The sequence below is a fragment of the Arachis stenosperma genome, chromosome 6 (assembly GCF_014773155.1).
Source record: "Arachis stenosperma cultivar V10309 chromosome 6, arast.V10309.gnm1.PFL2, whole genome shotgun sequence".
NCBI lineage: Eukaryota > Viridiplantae > Streptophyta > Magnoliopsida > Fabales > Fabaceae > Arachis > Arachis stenosperma.
The window spans coordinates 16,903,685-16,927,897 of record NC_080382.1 but is presented as its reverse complement, the minus strand read 5'-3'; the positions used below and the strand labels follow the sequence as shown (position 1 = coordinate 16,927,897).

The following is a 24,213-nucleotide window of genomic DNA, read 5'->3' as shown; positions in this document are numbered from 1 at the left end:
ATTTACATCAGTATTTTTATGGATCCATTTACCCTTATTAATTACTACTTATTAAATTAAACCGTACGTGCCATATACATGTACAATTTATTGTGATGGCTATATCATAAAACGAAGACCACACATTTTAATTTGCACATACTCTTTGGGGTCTAACATATCATCATGGCATTTATGATAATAGTTAAGGAAAGTTTAGGCCATCAAAGGTTAATTCTAAATTAAGTTTCAAATAAAGTGATAGAAGACTACATGAATCATATAGTGCCTTCTACTTCAAAGACATTCCCTTACCCATAATAATCTTCTAATAAAGCTGTCATTATTTTTGATGATTCTAAATTCTAATCAAACAAAATGTACAATGTACATGCACATATAAATGATAGAGACTAGGTGGAGAATCTATAAGCTACACTTTAGCTTAATTAAATAAGAATAACATAAAATTATTTACTGCACTACTAAACCCTAAAAAATCACTTCTTTTAACCTAAATATAGAAATCTTTACAATTTGATAAAATATTCATCTCTACGTTTTAATTTAATTTGTACACGGATTAAGACGCGGCACAAACCAAAATGAGAAGGCCCTATTATGAACCTCTATCTCAAGTGCTCAATAAATTCCTAATTAATTGGATGGGAGCATGAAAGTAGCATTACATTGTGTTTTCTTTCTAACAATGTCAACTTCCACCTTTATTACATGAATAATGAAGTTCTTTCTCGATGTTCAATTTGAGCATGAAAGTAGCATTACATTGTGTTTTCTTTCTAACAATGTCAACTTCCACCTTTATTACATGAATAATGAAGTTCTTTCTCGATGTTAGAATATAATTAGGATCAATTAGCATTATTTAGCATATCTGAATATTTATTATAGGAGATTACGTCTTTATTATTACGATTCTCATAGCATCTATAAATACCCTTTATATTATATCATTTCAAACAATTTGAATACACTGAATCCTTTTTCCAGTTTAGTCTCTTGTTTCTAACATGGTATCAGAGTCATGGTATCCTCCTTGAAGAAGATAAGTTATTTTTTTTGTGGTGAAATCACCGTAGTTTTTGTATTTTTTTCTATGCCATTCTTCTTTCTCTTTTGTCACCCATTTGATGCTTTTTTGACCTCATCACCGACTAGCCAATTTTCTCTGTCTTGTGTTTTTTTTCGAGTAGAATGATCAAACATGGTCATCCGTTGCCTACCTATTCTCATGAAAAAATCATATAGTTTTTGTTCTCTCTCGTGGCAGTTTCGTCTGCGTCCTCTCGTGGCAGTTTCGTCTGCATTCTCTCTCGTGGCAGTTCCGTCTGCGTCCTCTCGTGGCAGTTCCGTCTGCGTCCTCTCGTGGCAGTTTTATCTGCGTCCTCCCGTGGCAGTACCGTCTGCGTTTTCTCGTAGCAGTTTCGTCTGCGTTTTCTCGTGGCAGTTTCGTTTGCGTTTTTTTTGCAGTTCCATCTGCACTTCCTTCAGATAGCGGCAGTTCCGTCTGCGCTTCCTTCAGACAAGCGGCAGTTCCGTCTGCGCTTCCTTCAGACTAGCGGCAGTTTCGTCTGTGCTTCCTTCCAGTAGTTCCGTCTGCACCCGTTTTATCAATTTATGCAGTTTTTTTTCTCTTTATTTCGTTGTTTTAAATAAGTTTCAAACTCAAGTTGTCACTTGAGTTTGAGAGGGGATGTTAGAATATAATTCGGATCAATTAGGATCAATTAGTATTATTTAGCATATCTGAATATTTATTATAGGAGATTACGTCTTTATTATTAGGATTCTTTTAGTACTTATAAATATCCTTTATATTGTATCATTCCAGACAACTTGAATACACTGAATCCTTTTTCCAGTTTAGTCTCTTGTTTCTAACACTCCATATCATATTAAAAGGAAATTAAATTTAAGTAAGTTTTGATTGATTTATATTTTTATTTATAATTTTTTAAAATATTTTTTGTTTTTAAGATTTTATGAAAAAATTAAAAAATATATAATGTTACTGAAAGTAAAAATAGAAAAAAAAAAGAGGCCCTTAATTTTTGATATTTCACATGAATGAGTTAATACAAGCGTAAGGATGTTGAAGATTCTTCTTTTTTATAATTTAATGAGAATGATATAAACTTGAAAGTTTTAATGCTCTCATTTTCTTTTTCACTTTGATGTTTTCATTTTTCAAAATTTAACAATTCACTTCAGAAAAACCTTTTGTACATTATTCAATACCCGCATATGTTGAATAGTTTATAAATTTCAAAATCAAATGTTGTATTATAGTTATCAAAGGTTGTTATTATAAAAGAAAAGAGAATGCAATGATCCTCTAACGTTAATCAAGTTGGGTTGTTTTAGTGATTAGCTCACTAGTTCGTTTAGGCAAATATCGAAAATATAGCAACGGATTAATTCTTAAAGTTTTTAGTAGACGCTCTTGGACACATCTAAACGTGTATCGGCATGTCTCATATAATATCGTGTTCTCTATCCATGTATCATAGAGTCTTTTTGCCTATAGAATAAATGCCAAGAAATATATCATGAGGAGTTCAATTATACCATAAAAAAAATTGTTATTAACTCAATAACAATTCTCTAAGACTAATATCTCTCTTAAAAAAAATATGATTGTTGAAACTATAACAAATTCTAGTTATTATTGTCACTGTTTATTATTTTACTAACAACATAACTATCTCCGAAGTGCTATATCATCGTCAACATGTTAGACATGGAAAATGGCTGCTGTAAGAACGATAACATGCATAATGTATATATATCCTAGAATGGATTAGGAGCCACTTCAATCATTAGGTTAATATATAAGTGGCCAGTTTTAAGTGAGTATATACAAAATCTAGTGTATGTTCTTATCATTATTACTCATTAAATCAATATGATACCGCATAAAAAAATTATTAAAATTTTATTTTGTATCAAAGTATAAGCTTGAATAAAATTCTCGTATATATACAGGTAGATTTTTTAAAGTGTTTCAGTAATCCAATGCAATTAAGTGATTAACTAAACGTTTGTGTGTTACTGTCGTAGTAATAGTTGTAAAGATTTGAATTTTACTATATACCTGTTAAGCACATGCACTTTTTTTTATTTGTCGTGTTTGCAGATAGGGGTGGCAAACGGGCCTAACTCGCTGGTCCGGCCTGCGTACATGTCAAAAAAAACGGGTTGGACTGAAAAATTGGGACCGCCAAATAGCAAAAGTCCGTCTAACCCGCACCGCCTAAATTGCAGGCTTTGGCAGGTTTCCCTGCCGGGCTTAAGCATTTTTTTGGCAAGGGGTATTTTTATAATTTTTTTGTCAAAACCCAACTTTCCCCAACCCAACTTACAAGAGAATGAAGATGAAAATTGAATGTTTTGGATTATGTTTATTTTGTTTTAGAGACAATATTTATAATTATGTTTTGGATTATGTTTATTTGCTTTGGAAACAATATTTATAATTATGTTTTGGATGAAAACTTGGTTTATAATTATATTTATTAGATATTTATAATTACAAAGACTTTAGTGTTTGTGAATATAAAAATTATAATTTGTTTATACTTTTAGAAATTATAATAGTTAAAAATAAAAAATAGAAGAGATTTTTTTATGCCTTTATATATATTATTTAATAGTTAAAAGTAAAAAAAAAAAAAAAGAAGAATATTTGGCGGGCTAGGATTCTGGGACCGCCTCACTAGGCGAGGCGGGACGGGCTTATGGCTGGGCAGGGCAGGCTTCCCCGCTCGCCACCCCTATTTGCAAATATATTTTGGACATGATATTCATTGATATTCGTCTCACACGCGTATCTTTTGGATCTAACTGTATTTTAATAAAAAATAAAAAATAAAAAAAATTTTTGAACACGCTTAAACATATCTAAATTCTATCACATGTCAGCACATGTTTAATTTTATTCTTAATATGTATTTTTGAAATAAATTTAAAAATATCCTATATTATTAATTATTAAAATAAAAAATATTTTAAATACTTTATATAATTAAAAAAGACAGTAAAAATAATTAAAAAATTTATATTTTAATATCAATAAAATAATAAAATATTATTACAATAATTTATTTAAAAAATATTTTATATTTTATAAATATATCGTATCTCTTTATCTTATAAAAATTTTAAATTTGTGTGTCCGTATATCCTACGTTATTTCGTATACGTTTCATATCCATATCAGCTTTCGTATATCCTAGCTAAATATATACTCATGTTTTTTTAATTAATATTGGGGCTGAACTCCGAAAAGGCAAAACACAACTACAAAGAAATTAAATACTGATGTTAAACTTTAGTAGTTTTAATCTTGTCAATTTTATTTGGTATAAAATGATTTTTATACAAATAATTATAATTTTGCATGTTATGGATTAATTAAATGAATTTTGAGATTTTCAAAAATGACAAAATTTTATGGGAAACAAATACTGGTAATTTCATATGCATATTATTACTTGATATATATTTATCTATACTTTCAAATCTTTTATGATTTTGATGATAAAGACATTTTTTATTGAACAATATATATATATATATATATATAATATATATATATATATATAAAAGCGTGTGTGCCTTTTTTTTGTGAAACTATAGTTTATTTATAAAAAATTAATAACTTTTATATTATTAGATGGTCAATATGATTATTACTGCTGTTGATGATGTTGTTATGTTTTCAATTATTTTTTTGAAACATTACTATTTCAATGATTATTTTACTTTTGAGGTGGTGTTGTTTGTTAGAGTTAGTACGTAGTTTTCGATGAAATAAATTAAACTACACACCAAATCTTTGACACGATATAGGGACGATTAAGGTAGTAGTAATCATAGGCACTAACACAAAAGCCGCATGTTAACCTTTTCTCTCTATCTTTTTACCTAATCAAAAAATTTATTATAAATAGAATGTAAAATTTAGATTTAATGTAATTATTCGGTATTATTAAAGAGTTTAATTTTAATGTATTGACAGTATATAAAGTATTTTATATTATCGTATAATTATATCTGTTTTTTTGATTAGATAATTATTTTTATTTATGTGACGTTACATAATTAAATATATATATAAAACTACTTTAAACTCACATTGCATTATTAAATTCTTTATTAAAATAAAAATGTTAAAATTTTCTATTAATAGTAATAATGTTAGCTAAATTCCTTCTTTTAAATATTAAAGTTGGCTCTCTTTCTCTCTCTCTTTAATAAATTACACATTTTTGCTAGTTTCTATCTCCTTAAAATTTTTAAGACAAAATAAAAAAAACTAAACAAATTATAAATCGATGAACTTTGACCAGTATTAATTAAGTAAAAAGTAAAACAGAATATTCTAGAAAGATTTAAGTGCAGACAAAATAAAATAAATCTAAAAATTTAAAACAATAAAAATGTCTAAAAAATTTAAAAAATTAACAAAAATAATAATAAAATTATCTTTTATAAGTGAGAAATAATTTTCGTATTAACAAATAAATTATGTATTTGATCCAAATTTCTTTAAAAATATTTAGATAATTATTTAAAAAATAATTGAAATAATATTTTATTTTCAAACCTCTTCTTTTTCACTTTTTAAAATACTTTTCAGCCTTTGACAAAAAAAAAATTTAATTGGCGTAAAATAAAAAAATTTAACTATGAAAAGGTCCTATATTTTTAATTATGTTCATAAAAAATTATATATCAAAATTCGATTTCTAAAATACTTTTTGAGAATATATCTAATATTTGATGGTTAGTTCTTTTAAAAATAATTATTAATGTATAACTTCTAATAAAATTTGAGAATATTATAATTCAATTTAAAGTTCTTTAAAATAGTTTGTTATTTTTACTTGAAAATTAATAATATAATAATTCATTTTATGAAATTGGTATAATCAATAAGAAGAAAACAATTTTTATGAGGTTAAGATTTATTGTGAGAGGGTTTTGTTTTGGAGAATTTTGTTAAATTTCAACGTGAGAGATTAAAGTTAGTATTCTTCAAAACAGAAGTGATGATAAAAGTATACAAACTAATATTGATATTTAGTATATAGTAGAGACTAGCTGCTGCAAATACAACTATAATAAGAATTAATCTTATGTTCATCTAGCACTAGGCTACTCACTGTTCTCGTGCGAATATTTTATATATCCTATTATGTGCTGTTGTCGGTTGCCGGACGTGTCGGTTGGTCTCGGGTGGTAAGGGACGCCTTGCTCCAGGTGGTTGCACGAGGAGTGGATCAGCTAGGTAGTCGAGCTCTTGTTGAAGGAAAAAGGGGGGTGTCACCTGCAAAGACACTCCGACGCTCTTGTCAGTGAGTGAGCAGGCGAAAAAATAAGAGAGTGGTATGTGACGTACCTCTGGAGAATGGTAGGTCCTTCCCCATTTATACGGTGTCAGAGATGGGCCCTGCGAAGGCAAGCCCGTCCTTTCCGAGACCTCCCTTGCACAACTGTAGTGAAGCTGTCAAGGACGCGTGTCAGGGACGCGTGTCCGGGTCGCCAAAAGGGGCCTAGCTCCCAACCGTTCGGGTCGGGAGGTGCCCGGGTCGATCCGACCCGTATTCAGTTTGGGTTGGGCCGTAACAGTGCCCCCGACGCGCCAGCAACGTCCGTGGGGTTCGTTGGTGGCGTGTTATTTTTCCTTTTGCACGTTGTCGTTTGGTCGGCCTCCCGTGGAGGGGACGTGCCTCTTCCGCGCGTCTCTTCGTTGCTAGAGTGGTTACTTGTCGCCTCGTTCTTCGCGCAAGGCATTAAATGCTCATAATGTGCTGGAAAACCCTGTATGCAAAGACCTTTTTGCCTCCGAGTCTTTCGCGTTTTCTGGGCAGCAGTTTTAAACAGTTTTGCCCATAGTTATCAGAACTGAATCGGTGATCGAACCGGTCAGGCTACTGGGTCACTGGGTCACTGGTTCAACCGGTGGGTCACTGGTTGAACCGGTCAACCCGATATAATTAAATAATTGTATCAAATTTAATTTTTTTTATTATAAGTACTTTTATTTTATTTTTATAAAAATAATTATTATTTTCAAATTTTAATACTTTATTAATTAATTTATATTTATTTTATTATTATGTTATTATAGGTAAAAACTCACGTATAGTTGTTTTCATGTGAAGTTGATATTTAAGAATTATCAGATGATTTGACAAGTTTGACTAAATATCATCTAATAATTTTCAATGATCAACTTTATATAAAAATAACTGCATGTGAGTCTTTATCTATTATTATATAATTTATTAAAAAAGTCACCAAAAAATATAATTTATTAAAAAATGATATTAATAGATATCATATAATCATGAAAAAAAAATAAATTGTGATTAATAAAAATTTTTTATTTATATTTTTAATTTGTATATATTTAATAAAATTTATAGTTAAATAAAATATAATCGATTTAAAAATAAGTGATTTTATAATTAAAATAAATTGAATATAAATAAAATAAAAGATTGCTATATTTATTATAATTTGTATATAAATTAATAGGAGACATTGCATCTGTGTGGTATCATTGTTCTTGTTGCATTCTAAAACTCCAGGTTCGAAACCCATGGTGGTCATTTTGAAAAAAATTTCAAAATTCATAAGCCATGACACTTGGCAAGACATGGAGCATATGGAGCACGGTGGAACGCAAGTGCGCAGATGCGTGGTAAGTTTCCCTTCACCTGCCACCCAGGCGGTTCGATCCGGTCCGAATTTGACCGGTTTCCACCGGTTCATTTCGGGTTTGACCGGTTCGTACCGGTTCTTTGCCTTGAACGGTCCTAAACTCCGACCGGATCGGTGTGAGGTCCGGTTCGACCGGAAACCGATGAACCGGTCGGTCCGGTCAGGTTTTGACAACTATGGTTTTGCCTCGTATTCCTGTTCCTGTGCGTATTTCCTTCTTCCTCCTCAATTTTCCTATCAAATTCAGGTAATCTTTGTTCCTTTCTCCTTTCTGTTTTATTTTGTTGCTTGTATTTGCTCCACGTTCTTGCTGTTTAGTTTGATTTTTGTTGTTGGGTAGTTCTCTAGTGTTAAATAGATGCATTAGGGGAGGGGTATCATTCTAGGGTAGGTTTTTGGATAGCATGCATGATAGATAGCATAGCTTTTAGCCATATTTGGTCTTGATAGTTGAATAGGATGAACATAGTTTTTGGATTTTGTTGGACTCCCGACCTCATAGACTAACGGAGTGGTACCCCACTATAGGTATGCCTCGCATCGTCGCTCGAGCCTCTTCTTCTGCCGCGGCGTACGATCCTTACGCCTGGGTGGTTTCTGGTCTGAGGGACTCCCCAAATTAAATGGGGGAGGAGGAATTAACGGCGTTCTGACGTGACGAGTACCTTTGTGGGGGGACCGATGAGGAATCTAATTATGATGTCTTTGTCCCAGCTCCCCATGAACGGTTGTACGAGATCAACTTCAACTCCTCCCGGGTTGCCGACTGGATTTGGTTTTATAAATCCATGTTTACCCAAGTTGGGGTTCGCATCCCTTTTTCAGCCTTCCAAATGGCGCTTTTAGGTCGGATTTCCGTGGCGCCGTTGCAGCTGCATCCGAACAGTTGGGCTTCGATCCGCTATTTCGAGATGGTTTGTAAGTATCTCGAGCTGCCGGTTTCCGTGGAAGTCTTCCTCTTCTTCTTCAACCTTACCAACCCTTCAAAGGAAGGGAAAGCGAAGAAAGGGTTTATGTCCTTCCGATCTGACCAGGGTCGAAGAATTTTTGGTTTATTTGAAGACTCTTACCATGGGTTTAAAGATAAGTATTTCAAGGTGCGTTCCGTTAGGGGTCGTCACCCGTTTTGGTTGTCGTTAGAAGGGCAACGCCTCATCCCCACGTACTGGAGTTTTGGGGTGGGGTCTAATACTTTTGTTAAAGTAGTTTACAAGAATATGTTCGCCGCGGACAAGAGAATTACCGACGTGTTGTGGGCAGTTTTTGGAAAGAACCATGTGAACCCCCATCTCCTCATGGGTGATCGGGAGGTCGGTCAAAATTATATTCGTGAGTAGTTCTGACTTGAGTTTTGTTGTCCTTCGTTTGCTTTTCTTGTTTGTTCTTGTTCTAATACTTTCTCTCTTTTTTTAGTGAGCATGTCTGCCGAGGTGACGGGACTGGAGAGCTTGTATAAGACCTTCCTGGCTGAGAGTGATGAGGAGGAGGCGGCTGATGAGAGGTCGGAAGTCCCATCTGGGAATAAAGGCCTAGCCACTCCTGCCCAAGAAACCGGTGGCCAAGATGCCGAGGTGGCCGTTGACACTTCAGCTCATGGAGCTGAGATGGCGCATACTTCTCCTTTTCGTGAGGTGGTCGGCATTGGTGGTTCTGTGTCCAACCCTTTGACTGATGAGGACGCAGAAGAGGTGCCTGACCTTAAGAGAAGGAGGCTGTCGAGTAGTCCCGAGGGCGTTCTTACTGTGATGGAGAGGAACTTTGATGCCGCGACTTTCATAGATGCCCAGTTAATTCCTGGTACTGAGGAGAATTTTCATGGGTCCCCTCTTGCCGGGCAGGTGAGGTGGATGTATCAGACTCTCCTCCGCGGCGCTGTTATAGCTCGGAAGGATGAGTTTGAGCTGTCTAGAATGGAGTCTATGCGGAGGAGGCTCAATTCTACTGGGAAGGCTAATAATGATCTCAAGCGTGAAGTTGAGACTCTTCGGGAGCAACTTTTCTTTGCTACCGAGAAGCTACAGTCTGCCGAGGACAAGGCCTTTTTTGCTGAACAGAAACTCCAGGATTCTGATGCCACGGTCTCACGACTCGTCGAGCGGGAGATGACCTTGGAAAGCCAAGTCGCTGCTACTCAGAGTCGGGTGGCCGAGCTAGAGAAAGAGCGCAATGAGGCCGTTTCTTCGTTGGAGGCTACTCGGGCTAAACTTGCGGAGTGGAAGGCAAAGCATAAGGATGTCGTTAAGCAGGGAAATGATGCGATCCTGATGACAGAGGAGGCCCTGAAGGCTCAAGTCAAGATCGTTGCTCCTGATTTTGACACGTCGGCGATTGGGGTCTTCAAGATGATAAAAGACGACAAGATTGTCGACATGCCTAGAAAATGATTTCTTATGTTTTTGTAGACTTTATGGGACTTGTTTTGTAAGTTGCTCTGTTTGAACTTTGCGAACAAAATTTTTCCTTGTGCCGTTTTCTCGGCTTGTTGTAATTAATCCTTTTTTGTTCGTCTGGTATAGTTCCCGTCCCAATTGTGTATTGTTTCGTCGTCATTGGTACGTTTCTCGTATTCGTCTACCGTGTTGGTATTTTGGCTGAGCCAGGTTATGGCCTTTTAGTGTAGCTGTTTGCTATCGTAGTCGTGGCTTTTTAGCGTAGCCGTTTGCTTTTATGGTAGTTTAAGGGCTCCCGGGGTGATCAGTCCCGGGGCCGTATACCATTGTCTCGTTTTGGTGTATTGCGTGGAATCTATTTGCATGGTGGGTTATCCAAGAAAAACAATCAAACAAAAGAAACACATCTTTTGACAAAGTCTATATTAGTCAGTAATTACATGGAGAATCTAAAGATCACAATGAAAAGTACAACGATGAACTAGCTACTTAGCTCGTTTGGTCGTTTGGTCGCTGACTTGTCATGTGGCCTAGGAATAGAACCTTCTCAGGTTGCTCGCGTTCCAGGTCCTTGGGACTTCTTTTCCATCAAGCTTTTCCAATTTGTAGGCACCTTTGCCCATCGCCTCTTTGACCCTGTATGGACCTTCCCAGTTCGCCGCCAACTTGCCTTCTCCAGGGGTCGGTAGGCCAATATCGTTGCGCCTTAGCACGAGGTCGTTTGGTTCAAACTCCCTTTTGAGTACTTTGGTGTTGTAGCGCAGGACCATTCTTTGCTTCAGTGCCATTTCCGTCAAATGAGCGATCTCTCTGGCTTAGTCTATTAAGTCCTTGTCCAATGTTTCCTCTACTCCCTTCAAGAGTAGTCGTGGGCTTGGTTCTCCGATTTCCACGGGTATTACCGCGTCTAGCCCGTATGTTAGTCGGAAAGGGGTCTCCCCAGTGGATGATTGCTCGGTTGTACGGTAGGACCAGAGGACCGAGGCGAGCTCGTCGGCCCAAGCACCTTTTTTATTATCCAGCCGCTTCTTGAGCCCTAGCAAGATGATCTTGTTTGCGGGCTCGACCTGGCCGTTCGTCTGGGGGTGTTCCACTGAGGAGAACTTTTGTCTTATGCCCAGACAGGTGAGGAACTCTGTGAACTTCTTGTCGGTGAATTGAGTCCCATTGTCCGAGATGACGACCTCTGGTATGCCGAACCGCGTTATTACTTGTCTCCACATGAACTTCTTGCAGTTGGATGGGGATATGCTGGCCAAGGGCTCGGCTTCTATCCACTTGGTGAAGTAGTCGATGGCGACTATGAGGTACTTGACCTGTCCCGGGCCAACCGGGAAGGGTCCCAAGAGGTCGACCCCCTACTGTGAAAATGGTCGTGAGGACGTTAGCAGGCTTAGCTCGGAAGCTGGTGCTCTGTGAAAGTTGGTGTTCTCTTGGCACTTGACGCATTTCCTGACAAATTCTTTAGAGTCTGCCATCGTTGATGGCCAATAGTATCCTGCTCGAATCAATTTTCTTGCTAGAGCTTTGCCCCCTATGTGATGGCCGCAACATCCTTCATGGACTTCCTTGAGAACTTAGTCCGTTTGGTCGGGATGTAGGCATTTCAATAGGGGCTGGCTGAGTCCTTTCCTGAACAATTGGCCCTGGATGATCGCGTACTTGGCCGCTTCCCTTCTCAACGTCTTAGCCTCTTTTTCGTCGCTGGGGAGTTTGCCGTTTTCCAAGAAGCCGATGATGGGATCTATCCAGGAGGGGCTTAGTCTCAACAGGTGTAGAGTAACTGCTGGCTCCTTCATCATACCCTGAATGAGAGACCGGTTGTCTTCTCCCGGTTTGGTACTGGCTAGTTTTGATAGGAGGTCTGCCTGGGTGTTCCTTTCCCTAGGAACGTGGTGGATCGTGACCTCCTCGAATGGCTAGCTCAATTCCCTGACTTTCTCCAAGTATTTTTGTAGTAGCGAGTCTCTGGCTTGGTAGCTCCCGTTTACCTGGGAGGTGATGACTTGTGAGTCGCTGCATATCTCTATCTTTGTCGCTCCAACTTCCTTTGCTAGAACCAAACCCCATAGGAGGGCTTCGTATTCTACTTGGTTGTTCGAGACAGGGAACTCGAACTTGATCGACTATTCGTATACAACCCCAGACGGGCTCTCTAAGATGATGCCGGCACCTCCGGACGTCTGGTTGGAGGCCCCGTCAACATGGAGCCTCCACCGTGTGCCCGTTTCTTCGGTAGGATCCCTGGTCACTTTTACTAGAAAGTCTGCCATCGCTTGCGCCTTGATTACATGTCGGGGTTCGCATCGTATGTTGTATTGGGAGAGCTCAATGGACCAAGTCATCATCCTCCCCGCCAGGTCGGGTTTTTGAAGTACTTGACGGATCCCTTGGTCGGTTCTCACGACAATTTGGTGGCTTTGGAAGTATTGTTTTAACCTCCGAGAAGAGGTCAGGAGGGCCAAGGCTAGCTTTTCCAGTTTGTTGTACCTTAGTTCCGCCCCTTGTAGGGCTTTGCTCACGAAATAGACTGGTTGTTGGATCTTCCCTTCTTCTCGCACCAAAATCGTGGCCAGGGCTTCCCCCGTTATGGCGAGATACAGGTATAACAGTTCTCCGGCCTTTGGCTTTCCGAGCACAGGGGGTGTTGCTAGGATTTCCTTGAAGTGTCTGAACGCTTCTTCGCATGCAGGGGTCCACTCGAATGCGATCCCTTTCCTCATGAGGTTGAAGAAGGGCAGGGCCTATGTTGCCGAGGCTCCGAGAAAACGGGATAACGAGGTGAGTCGGCTTGCCAATCTTTGAACGTCCTTGACACAGCCCGGGCTCTTCATTTGCAGTATTGTTTGGCATTTCTCAGGGTTGGCTTCTACCCCCCTTTGGGTTATCATGAACCCTAGGAACTTTCCAGCTTCCATGGCGAAAGCGCATTTGAGGGGGTTGAGCCTTATGCCGTGTTGTTGGAGAGATGTGAAAACTTTTCCTAGGTCGTTTAGGAGGTCTTCAGGCTGTGCCGTCTTCCTGAGGATATCGTCCACGTAGACTTTCACTGTCTTACCTATGAGGTTGCTGAATATCTTGTTCATGAGCCTCTGATACGTTGCCCCACATTTTTTAGGCCGAATGGCATCACCTTGTAGCAGTAGGTCCCACCAGGTGTTATGAACGCTGTCTTGTCCTCGTCGGGACGGTGCATCGGTATCTGATTGTAGTCGGAGTAGGCATCCATGAAGCTCAGGTACCGGTAGCCCATCGCTGCGTCGACGAGTGCATGAATGTTGGGTAGAGGGAAAGAATCTTTAGGGCATGCCTTGTTGAGATCGGAATAGTCTATACACATCCTCCACTTGCCACTGTGCTTTTTTACTAGGTCTACGTTCGAAAGCCAGGTCGAGTAGTCCAGTTCCCGTATAAAACCTGCTTCTAGGAGGCCGGCTGTCTGTCTGGCCACCTCCTCTGCTCTTTCTTGAGACATCTTTCTCCTCCTTTGGGCCACTGGGTGGGCGTCCGGTTTGACGGCCAAGTGGTGTGACATGACCTAGGGGTCTATTCCCGGCATGTCGGCTAGTGTCCAGGCGAATAGGTCCCCATTGACCCTGATCATTTCTACTAGAGGTTCTTTCAATCCACGTGGGAGGTTTTTGTTAACAAACGTGAACTTTTCCTCCGTGTCACCGACCCTGAATTTCTCCAGGTCCCCCTCTGGTTCTGGCCTGGGCTTGTCGTCAACCCTGGCATCTAGATCATCCAGGAACACCCCAGATGCCTCTTTGGACTTCTTCCTTAGGGAGAGGCTGGCGTTGTCGCAAGCGACTGCCGTTTCTAGGTCTCCCCTTATGGATCCTACAGACCCGTCATCAGTGACGAACTTCATGACTAGCAGCTTTGTGTTGATTATTGCTTCAACATCGTTAATTGTCTTCCCCCCCAAGATGATGTTGTAAGCTGTGGAGTCCCGGAGGACCACGACCTTGGCCATTGTTGACCTTCGAGCTTGCCCCTATCCCACGGAGATCGGCAAAGAGATCACCTCGTCTGGTTTGATGAAGTGGTCACCTAACCCTATGACCCCGTGCTGGTGAGTCGATAGGTCGGCGTCCCTCAAACCAAGTGCGTCGAACATGTTGTGGAACATGATGTTCGAGTCCGCTTCGGTATCGATGAGGATTCGTTTGACTAGGCCGGTTCCTACTCTGGCCGTTATGACCATAGGTGGGTTGTCCAGGGGCTCGTCGAACCATTGGTCTCCTGGACCGAAAGAGATGAATGGAGGTTTGTTGGAGCTTCGTGCCGAGGAGGAGGAGACTGCCAGGACCTTGGCATCTTTCTTGTGGGCGGATCTCGATTTCGGCGCCGTATTTTTGGCGCTCACTACGTTTATCACAGTGAGGCCGTGGTCGTTATCTTCTGGCTCCTGTCATCGTTCGGTCGATCGAGTCTTGCCGTCATCATCCTGGTTACGATGTCGTCTCCTCGGCTCCCGGATTAGATGGAAGAACTCGGCCAGTTTACCATCCCTTATTGCTTGTTGTAGGGCGTCCTTTAGGTCAAAACAATCTTGTGTTTGGTGTCCATAACCCTTATGGTAGTCACAGTAAAGACTCTTGTTCCCTCCTGTACGATCTTTAAGAGGTCGGGGCTTTGACAGGATTCCCTTCTCGGCTATTTGTTGATAAACTTCCATGATGGGGAGGTTGAGAGGAGTGTAGTTGGTAAAATTTTCGACCCGGGGAAACGGCCTGGTTGCCTTGCTCGTACTCCTGTCTCTGGCATGTTCCTTTTGCCTTTCTCCATTACCCTGTTGCCTGGTTGGATTGTAGGAGGGCTGCCGTTTATTGGCAGCCACGACTTGGCTGACTTCCTCATCGTTTATGTACTCCTTGGCTACGGTTTGAATCTCATGCATCGTCCAAACCGGCTTTGTGGTGAGGTATTTTCGGTAGTCCTCGTTGAGAAGGCCGTTAGTGAGACAAAGGCTGGCCACCGAGTCGGTTAGGCCGTCGATCTCCAAGCATTCGTCGTTGAATCGGTCCAGGTATTTCCTGGTCGGTTCCCCGTGTCTTTGGGTTATCCCCAGTAGATTGATTGGGTGCTTTGCCTTTGCTATCTGGGTCGTGAATTGGGCCAAGAAGGCGCGGCTGATATCCGAGAATTTGTAGATGGATCCTTGCGGGAGGCCGTTAAACCATCGAATCGCTGGCCCTGCTAGTGTCACCGGGAAGGCGCGACAACGGACCTCTTCCCCTACTCCTTCTAGATTCATCCTGGCCTCAAAGGCCGTTAGATGCTCCAGGGGGTCTTGTGTCCCGTCGTACCTCATGTCCGTCGGCTTGTCAAAATGCTTTGGCAGCCGGACTTCGAGGATGGAACGGTGGAATGGGGTTGCGCCCATTATTACAGGTTGTCGTGTTCTCTCGGATCTGTGCTCGTCCCTTTCCCTTTCTTCATCGTTGTTTCGCGTTCTTCTGTTGCGGGAGTATATGAGGGGATCACGTCGTCTTCTCGGGCGCTCACCTTCTTCCTGACTGCTTCCAGTTTCATATATGGTGGTAGACATACGCCGGGAATGGCTTCTTTGGGTGGCATTTTCCCGGCTCTCCGGGGAGGAGAAATAGCTTGGGTCAGAGGTGTGCTGGCCGTGTTCTCGATCAGCTAGCTGGCGTTCTAGGTTCTGTACCCTGTGACGAAGCTCCTGCATTATTCGAGAGCTGTCATTGCCTGTTCCCCCAAAAGGGCGTTCTTCACGGGCTCGTGTGGTCGTCACGGCTCGCCGTGAGGGAGATCTCAGTCGTCTTCTGGAGGAAGCCACAGAGGCAGCTCCTCCTGGGTTCGCTCTACCTTGGAGCTCTGCCGCACCGGTTGCATCCATCTAGGCGGTCCCCACAAACGGCGCCAGTGTGCTGTTGTCGGTTGCTGGCCAGGTCGGTTGGTCTCGGGTGGTAAGGGACGCCTTGCTCCAGGTGGTTGCACGAGGAGTGGATCAGCCGGGTAGTCGAGCTCTTGTTGAAGGAAAAAGGGGGGGTGTCACCTGCAAAGACACTCCGACGCTCTTGTCAGTGAGTGAGCAGGCGAAAAAGTAAGAGAGTGGTATGTGACGTACCTCTGAGAAAGGGTAGGTCCTTCCCCATTTATACGGTGTCAGAGATGGGCCCTGCGAAGGCAGGCCCGTCTTTTCCGAGACCTCCCTTGCACAGCTGTAGTAAAGCTGTCAAGGACGCGTGTCAGGAACGCGTGTCCGGGTCGCCAAAAGGGGCCTAGCTCCCAACCGTTCGAGTCGGGTGGTGTCCGAGTCGGTCCGACCCGTATTCAGTTTGGGTTGGACCGTAACATCATAGAATTTCTCTTCAGTTTTTGTACTGTCTTTAGGGTAGATATTATATTCGATTGGGATTGGGTAGCAAGACGTTTTCTCCCCAATTTTTGGGTTGAGAATTTATAAATAATCGAAAAAAAAGGAATACTTTATTTATAATATATTAAAAGAGAAGTTAAAGATAGGTTTATAATTATTCTTAGATATTTAATTTTATTTTATATTGTCACATAAATTTTTATTAGGAGACATAATCTTTTATCTTTGTATTATATTATAAAATTTTTATTTTATTTTCATTTTTTTATAATAATTTACCTTTATATATAATGTTATAGGATTTTTTTTAATATTATTTCTCTTTAATAGCTATAATTAAATTATAAAATTTATTTCATTCTCTTATATTAAATTTATTGCTTCTCATTTTTTATTATTTTTTCATTATAAAATTAGTATTTAACCTTAATTTTTCATATTTTATTATCCTTTATTTTTATGTAAATTATACTATTACTTTTAATGTTGATGTTAATTTTTTAATAGATATAAATTTAATTAAAATCTAATTTTTTCTCTCACTTCATAGTCATCACTCTTTTATATATGGTTTAATTTCTCTGTTAGTCTTTATAGTTTTGCAAAATTTTCAATTAAGTTTCTATATATTTTTTCCTTTTAAGTGAGTCTTTGCACCAAACTTTTTTTTTCAATTAGGTCCCTCTTAGCAATAATTGGCTTAATTTTATAGGGACTCAACTAAAAAAGAATTGGTACAGGGACCCAAATAAAAGAAAAAAAAGTGTATAGACTCAATTAAAAAAAAATTTGATGCAAAGACTCAATTAAAAGGAAAAAAAGTATATGGACCTAATTGAAAATTTCGCAAAACTATAGGGACTAATAGAATAATTAAACCTTTATATATTTACTATATAAGTCAACATTTATTTTACACATTTTCTTTATCTCCTCTTACATAATCTCATATCTCTTTCTCCCTCTCCGCTCTAATTAATTTTTTGCATAACTAGAATTTAATTAATGACCATAGTTTTTATTTTTATTTTTTAATTTGCTGAACCTATGTACTAGGTAAATGTGTGATTATATTCATTAGATTTTTAATTCTTTGTATAAGTATAATTATATTTATTAGTTATATAATGTCTTTGCCGCTTATATATCACTTTTTTTCCTTTCAACAACTTACATTTTTAATATCATTTAGTTGTAATAATATTGTTAAAAGGACATTTTGTCATTCACAAAAAATAAAATTAGAAAATTAAATGTCATTTTTGATGATCAAAACATTAATATTAATGTTTTTACTTGTATTTCATCTTACTTTGGCAGGTCTCTTTTAGTGATGAGAGGAAATAGTGCAGACATTGCAAGACACGTAATGTGTCCATCACCGAACGGAAGGATTAGCATCAGCTTCTTCAGAGTGAGGTCAGACTCCAATCAATGCCAGTCACTAACTCCGACCGTGACAAACGCAATGACTCTTTGGCATCCCGGCATTGCTAGCCCATAAGTTGTGCCAAATGGAGCTGTAAGCAGCTATGAGACTATGGACATGATGCCCAAATGGGGAATACTTCATGCTCCAATGGTCATACAAACCCTGTACACCCTATGGCAATGAACCCTGGCAAACTTCCTGGTGGCGCTGGGACTGGGGTTTTCTTGCCTTGGAAGGTAACATCCAGGAAACCTGCAAGGCACCTCCCACCTCGAGCACAAAAGGGACGCCTTATGGCAATATCATCGCCAACCAATTCAAATATGGGAGAGTCAACTTCTGAACCCAGCATTACAGTTGGAGGTTAAGGTAAGATTTTAGTTTAGAAGCAGCACTGGTTTCAAAGGAATGTGAATCAAGAATGTTACCTTGGAACAGTGGAGGATGTCCATTTGTTGTACAAAGGAGCCCGATTGCTGCTAGAAGAGTGTGAATTAAGAGATAGGTTATATTTTTCATATTAAACATCAACATTATTCAAAGTTATGTTTATCTACTTAATACTGTGTTGGTACATTTACATATCAAGACAAGTCAAATGTTTTTATTCCTTTCCAAAATTTCTTGACTGCCACATCTGATCTTCATACTGTTTTAACCGAAATAGAAGGTACTGCTTTAAATGCTTCCAGTGAAGATTTTTGTTTTTTAATTACTTTCTGATCTGTCATCCGTCGTCTTCATACCTTCATTTTTTCACTCGGCAGGCACTACTTGATACGCTTATTAGTTTAGAGAGAACTAATATATTTATATAGGGTAAATGTGCTTACTTCAAACTTTCAACACACTAAAATCAAATGAACAAGTTGCTGGTTAATTGTTTCCATTGATAAAGCTCTTTAAATATAACAAATTAGACTAACTGGAAGAGCTATTTAAAGAAGAGTATTCCAAATGATGCAACTATAAGTCTATAACCAATTCTGAATTTAAAAAGGATAATTTGCTGGCACTAATAATTACAACAGATCGATTAACTTATAAAAGAAATAGTAAGGGGATTGTCATGAAGAGTTATCCAAGATTCTGTTTGAAGTCATCATAATCTCATAAATATTCGAAACAACTGACAAATTTAAAAAGACGAGATAATCTATATAGAAACAATTGCTTTTCATACAAGAAGGACAAAACAAATGACACCACTATTTCTAAATCAATTTATACATAAGTAGAAACAAAGAAAATGCTAATTTAATTTCACTTATCAAAGAATAATCATAATCACACTTACATAATTATGCCTCTCACCAGAACTCAGATCAGTGAGCATCAAGTGTCTCAAGACTTAACAGCATCATCATCATCATCTTCAATGTCCCAACTCAAGTCTTCTTCTTCCTCTGCAACACTCAGTCGCTTCCGCACATCAACTTTGCTTGGGCTTCCACTCCGAGGCGGACTTGTCTTCTTTTCATCAATACTACTGAGATCCTCAATCTCATCCCAACTGAGATCCTCCTCATCCTGGTGTGCCGGGCTCTTACTTGCCTCAACCACCGAAGGTTTTCCATCATCAACTTTTGTTTCCACTATCACTTTCTCATCAGAACCAGCTGCATAATCACTATTCTTCCCAGATTCAATCACTTCCTTCACGACTTCCTTGCATGAGTTGCTTCCATCATCCGCCTTTTGAGCAATCACTGAGCTCTCAACTTTAGTTTCCCCAACAGAAACATTGCCATGTTCCTTACTTTCACTTTGCAATGAACTATTTCCCTCCACTTCCACACTCAATCTCTTTGTTTCGACCACACCCTTTTCACCAAATTTACCACCTTGCAACTCAGAATTCTCCTCAATTGCCAAAGTTTCACCACTAACCTCCTTATCAATCACACCCTTTGATTTACCATGACCCACATTCTCTTCTCCCTCCTCCTCCTCCTCCTCCTCCTCCTCATCATCATCATCATCATCATCATCATCTTCAACATCTGTTACATCCCAACTCAAATCCTCCTCTTCCCTTGACATTGTCGTCACAAGTCTAGCCCTCACATCCTCAGCTTTCTTCAGCTTATATACCTTATAGAAATACCTTAACCAGAAACTCTCGTTATCCACGCTATTCGGAACAAGCCTCTTGTAAACACTCTCCATAGCCTCATTCTCACTAAGCAAACCCTCCAATTCCTTAGCCTTCCCTTCCAACGAAAACCCTGATTTCCATTTTCCATACTCTTCCAAATCCTCAGGCTCATCAGTGTAAGTGCTAGCATCACCCTGAATAGCACGAATCTGAGCTTCAAACCTACTATACCCTTTCAAATTCGAGCTACTACCATCTTTGCTAGGGCTTTTAGTGCTTTTGTTGCTATTGTTATCGGAATCGAGATCGGCGGCCAGAATTGCTTCCTTACCTTGGGAGATGATCTGGGCCGTTCCTTTGACAACAGTAGATCCCAACTGATCGATGGCCTGGCCCACCGTCTCGAGGGAGCCATGGGCGACCTCGATCTCCTTCTTGAGTCCCGTGCCGAATTCTTGGAGGTCCCGGCGGTACGTCTCGATTATCGATTCGGATTTGGAGGTTAGGGTTTTGATCAGGCCACCGAACCGAATCCACCCGCTGCCATCGACGCCGTGACTGTGGTCGGCGGTGGCTGTGGCGGCGTTGGATGAGGAGGGATCAGGATCGGTTGCGTTTTGCGGGTGAGGCGCATTGTCGGATTCAGATTCGGATCCAGGGGGATCTGGATCGTCGGAGAGAATGGATTTAAAGAAATTCATTGAAGAGAGATTAGAGTAAACGAGAAATGGGAAGTTTCTGTTGATCCTGTTGTGATACGATGGGTGCGTATCTGACTCTAGTCTCTATATATACCTCTTGCGTTTGAAGGGGATGCTACTAAAATGCACGTGCTATATAGTTTCTGAGTTAATGATGAAGTCCAGTAAGGCTGAGGCCCAATATAAATGGATTAGCACATACACTGTTTTTTTTTTTAAGTTTTGCACCATATCTTAAGTTAAAAGGTCAATGATTGTCCTGACCAAAAAAACAAAAAGAAGAAAAATGTCAATGATTGTTGGCTTGTTCCGGATCTAAATAACTAAATTCTTAAATAGAATTTATCGATTAATGTAGTGGATTTCCTCATGTTTATTTAAACAGAAGTAAATTGACTATTTCAATAATTCAAATTGGTTATTGACACAAAGACTTTGATATAACGTGATTATTTCTATCTTAAGAAAAAATATGGATAAGATTAAGTGTATGAAAATTTTCCTTTAAAAACTCTTTAAAATGGATATATAAACTCAAAAAATTGATAGAATTTGATTTACATCAAAGGTATATATATATATAAAAAAGTTAACTAATGAATATGTTTTCTCTTTTTATTAAAAATATAAGAATAAAATTATTTGTTATATATTAACTAAAATTTAATGGTACTTAAATTTTTCTCAGCTAAAAAAAAAAAAAAAATTGGAGAGGAATTATTGGGTTATAGTGTTTAGCCCTTTCAAGTTCCTTTTTCCATCTCTGTTCGGACCAAAAAATAAAAAGGTTCCATCTCTCTCACGGAGGTTTAGGGTTTATAGTTTTCAATCTTGTTCCCTCCTTCCATTGAGAAAGAGAAAGAGAGAGATGAGAGGATTACAGTTACCGTTGACCCAAACTCAGAAGGTTCGTCTCCAGAACGCTCTGCAGCAGCTGGAGTCACTCTCCTCCAAGGTCAACTCCGATGCCTCCGTCACCGTCGCCGATTCCATTTCCGTTAACCACGAGGAAGGCGTCCTCAAGGGCCACGGAACCGCAGACATCAACGGCGACCTCGTTGCCACCCTCTGCGGCGTAGTTGAGCGCGTCAATAAGCTCGTCTATGTCCGCGCCCTGCGATCCAGGTAAACCGTAAACCCCGAACACCTTATCTCTCAGCTTCTCTACTCGCCGATCTCCTTTTCTTCTCTTATTCGGTAGTTGAATTGAGCAAATTGCAGGTACAAACCCGAAGTTGGAGACATCGTCATTGGACGTGTTGTCGAGGTAGGGAAGAAACTGCTTCGTAGTTCCTGTTCATAGTTTCATATCTGGTGTGGCTGTGGAAGTATTTCATGCATATTTATCGATTGGATTATTGTCTAGGTTTCTCAAAAGCGTTGGAGGTTGGAGATAAATTACAGTCAAGATGCAGTTTTGATGCTTTCTTCTATGAATATGCCTGATGGTGTCCAGGTATTGCATGAATTTCTGATTCTTTATTGGAAAAGTTTCTGCATAGCTTGCTAACTAGCAGATTAAGCCTTAACTAATTGTAAAAAACTACTTTGATAAGTCGTATATTTATCAATATCTGCAATAGAACTGTTGTTTCCACTTGTTACAATGTTGTCTATGTTATAGGCGGTTCATAATGATTATGGTTATTCAATATTTAATGATTGTTAGTTTTGTACTACACTGATTTCTGCAGTTTTTTTTCCCTTATTATCGAACTGACCTGGGCCTTTGGGATGCGCTTGGGTCCTTCGGGCAGCTTATAACTAATATTAAGCTTGATCATCTGATTTTTGGTGCCGTCTAGCCTCATAATATGTTGGTTGTATTGCAAAAAGATTTGAGATGTAATTTGTGTAAAGAAAAATTAATTGTGGTCAAAGAAATAGTTAAGGTCAGGGGTTCAACTGTCAGTTGCAAAACAGTTATAGTTATCAGATGCAGGTTTTTAGGCTTCAATATTTTGATCCTTAAGATGTTTTTTTCTATTGCCTTTTCTGCCTCACATAAGCTTGAATACCCCTCATTTGAAGTGATTCTTTTCTTCTTCTAGAGACGGCGGACAGCTGTGGATGAACTAAATATGCGTTCAATTTTTGAAGAGAAGGATGTTGTTTGTGTAAGTACGATTTTATTATTTATGTCAAAAATGGCTTGCATTCGGTGAAGGATCAGTTGATTAAAGTTCTAAATTATTTACATGATTACAGGCTGAAGTTCGTGGTTTCCAGCGTGATGGCTTACATCTTCAGGCAAGAAGTCAGAAATATGGGAAGGTTTGTTGTTCGTACTTGGGAAACTTTGTAAATCATTTTGCTTCTTGTTTCCTCTCAAAAAGTATTAGCCGGTTACAGAGTAGGAGATGGTAAAGAAAAGTAAATGTATATGGAGATGGCCAATGTTGACAAATATAAAATTATACTTCCAACTGTCTGTTAATGATTAAAATGTCTTGTAATGCAAATGACTTTGAATGAGGGAGAATAAAATTTTGGTTGCCATGGTACTATCGGTGATTATATAGAATAGATTGTATGTAATATATTCAGGTTGTGTAAAATACATATTGAAATTATATCCTTAAATTTTCTTACATTACTAATGGCTTTATTGTTGTTGCTGATGCTAATTGCTTACATTTGTCTGTCAGCTGAACAGAGGTCAACTGCTAACAGTCCCACCTTACTTAGTTAAGAGGCAAAAGCAACATTATCATCATCTTGAGCAATATGGTGTTGATTTGATACTTGGATGTAATGGATTCATATGGGTTGGAGAACATGTTGAAGCCAAAGATGACATGGTAGAAGATCAAGTGAACCATTCCAATAGAAATTCAGCAAGCCTTGAAGAACAAGAGAAAAATTATACGGCATTGGAGACAAGAAAATACATATGCAGGGCTGCTAATGCTATTAGAGTATTATCTACTTTGGGTTTCAATATGACATTAGAAATCATCAAGGGAGTTATTGATTTAAGCCTTTCGCTAAATCTTGATATACATGATATGCTTGGTTCGGAGTTCTATGTTCTGGTTGCTGAAAAAGAGGCTGAAAGGAGAAGCTCAAGTAAAAAGAAGAGGTAGTTTGTAACATCATGGTTGAACTGTAGGTCTCCTAGTTTCATTATCTATTTTTCCTCTGCATATGGGTAAAAGAGAAAAAATCGTTGCAATGTACACTCTTTACCCAATTTAGTTGACGTTATTGAATGGTTGATTTTAGACAACAATTAAATAGTTGTAAAATATACGGAGTCCCAATAAATTGGGAAGACGAGTTGCATTTTTTTTTTTAAATTTTCTTTTCAATTAACATTAATATTTTGACCTTAATTGTTTCACAGCAATAAACCGAGCTCGTAGTGTTTAAGTTTCCTTACAAGTCAAGAAAATACTTTACAGCCATGGGTACAGCCATCGAAAATCTCGCTGATGCAACAACATATTACATTCATTGACTGACTAATAAAATAAAATCGTGTCATATTACTTCTAGATTGTTGTCGG

The 24,213-nt window shown here is 39.0% G+C and overlaps 2 protein-coding genes across 5 annotated transcripts; one reads left to right on the top strand and one right to left on the bottom strand.

The window, feature by feature from the left end:
• Positions 1 to 17,720: 17,720 nt before the first annotated feature.
• Positions 17,721 to 20,775, bottom strand: LOC130935740 (uncharacterized). 4 transcript variants are annotated; one of them, XR_009067956.1, is made up of 3 exons: positions 19,203 to 20,775; positions 18,334 to 18,384; positions 17,721 to 18,244 (listed from the first exon to the last, which is right to left on the bottom strand). XR_009067956.1 is itself a non-coding variant. In XM_057865624.1 (2 exons), exon 1 carries the CDS (start codon positions 20,702 to 20,704, stop codon positions 19,250 to 19,252), a length of 1,455 nt encoding a protein of 484 aa, XP_057721607.1. In that variant the 5' UTR covers positions 20,705 to 20,775; the 3' UTR covers positions 18,288 to 18,384; positions 19,203 to 19,249. The 4 variants fall into 4 exon arrangements, 1 of the variants encoding a protein (XP_057721607.1); XR_009067957.1 differs by having other exon boundaries at positions 18,334 to 18,381; XR_009067958.1 differs by having other exon boundaries at positions 17,721 to 18,241; positions 18,334 to 18,381.
• A 686-nt stretch (positions 20,776 to 21,461) lies between these two features.
• LOC130936026 (exosome complex component RRP4 homolog) lies at positions 21,462 to 24,076 on the top strand. Its single transcript, XM_057865997.1, has 6 exons — positions 21,462 to 21,829; positions 21,926 to 21,971; positions 22,071 to 22,160; positions 22,756 to 22,821; positions 22,913 to 22,978; positions 23,353 to 24,076. The coding sequence occupies exons 1-6, from the start codon at positions 21,573 to 21,575 to the stop codon at positions 23,788 to 23,790; spliced, it is 963 nt and encodes a 320-aa protein (XP_057721980.1). The 5' UTR covers positions 21,462 to 21,572; the 3' UTR covers positions 23,791 to 24,076.
• Positions 24,077 to 24,213: the final 137 nt, after the last annotated feature.

Excerpts from the sequence above, each read along its gene's own strand:
- LOC130935740 (XM_057865624.1), bottom strand. The coding sequence starts at position 20,704 with ATGAATTTCTTTAAATCCATTCTCTCCGACGATCCAGATCCCCCTGGA.
- LOC130936026 (XM_057865997.1), top strand. The coding sequence starts at position 21,573 with ATGAGAGGATTACAGTTACCGTTGACCCAAACTCAGAAGGTTCGTCTC. Across the intron at positions 22,822-22,912 it reads AAGAGAAGGATGTTGTTTGT|GCTGAAGTTCGTGGTTTCCA; the intron begins GTAAGTACGATT and ends ACATGATTACAG. Across the intron at positions 22,979-23,352 it reads GAAGTCAGAAATATGGGAAG|CTGAACAGAGGTCAACTGCT; the intron begins GTTTGTTGTTCG and ends TTTGTCTGTCAG.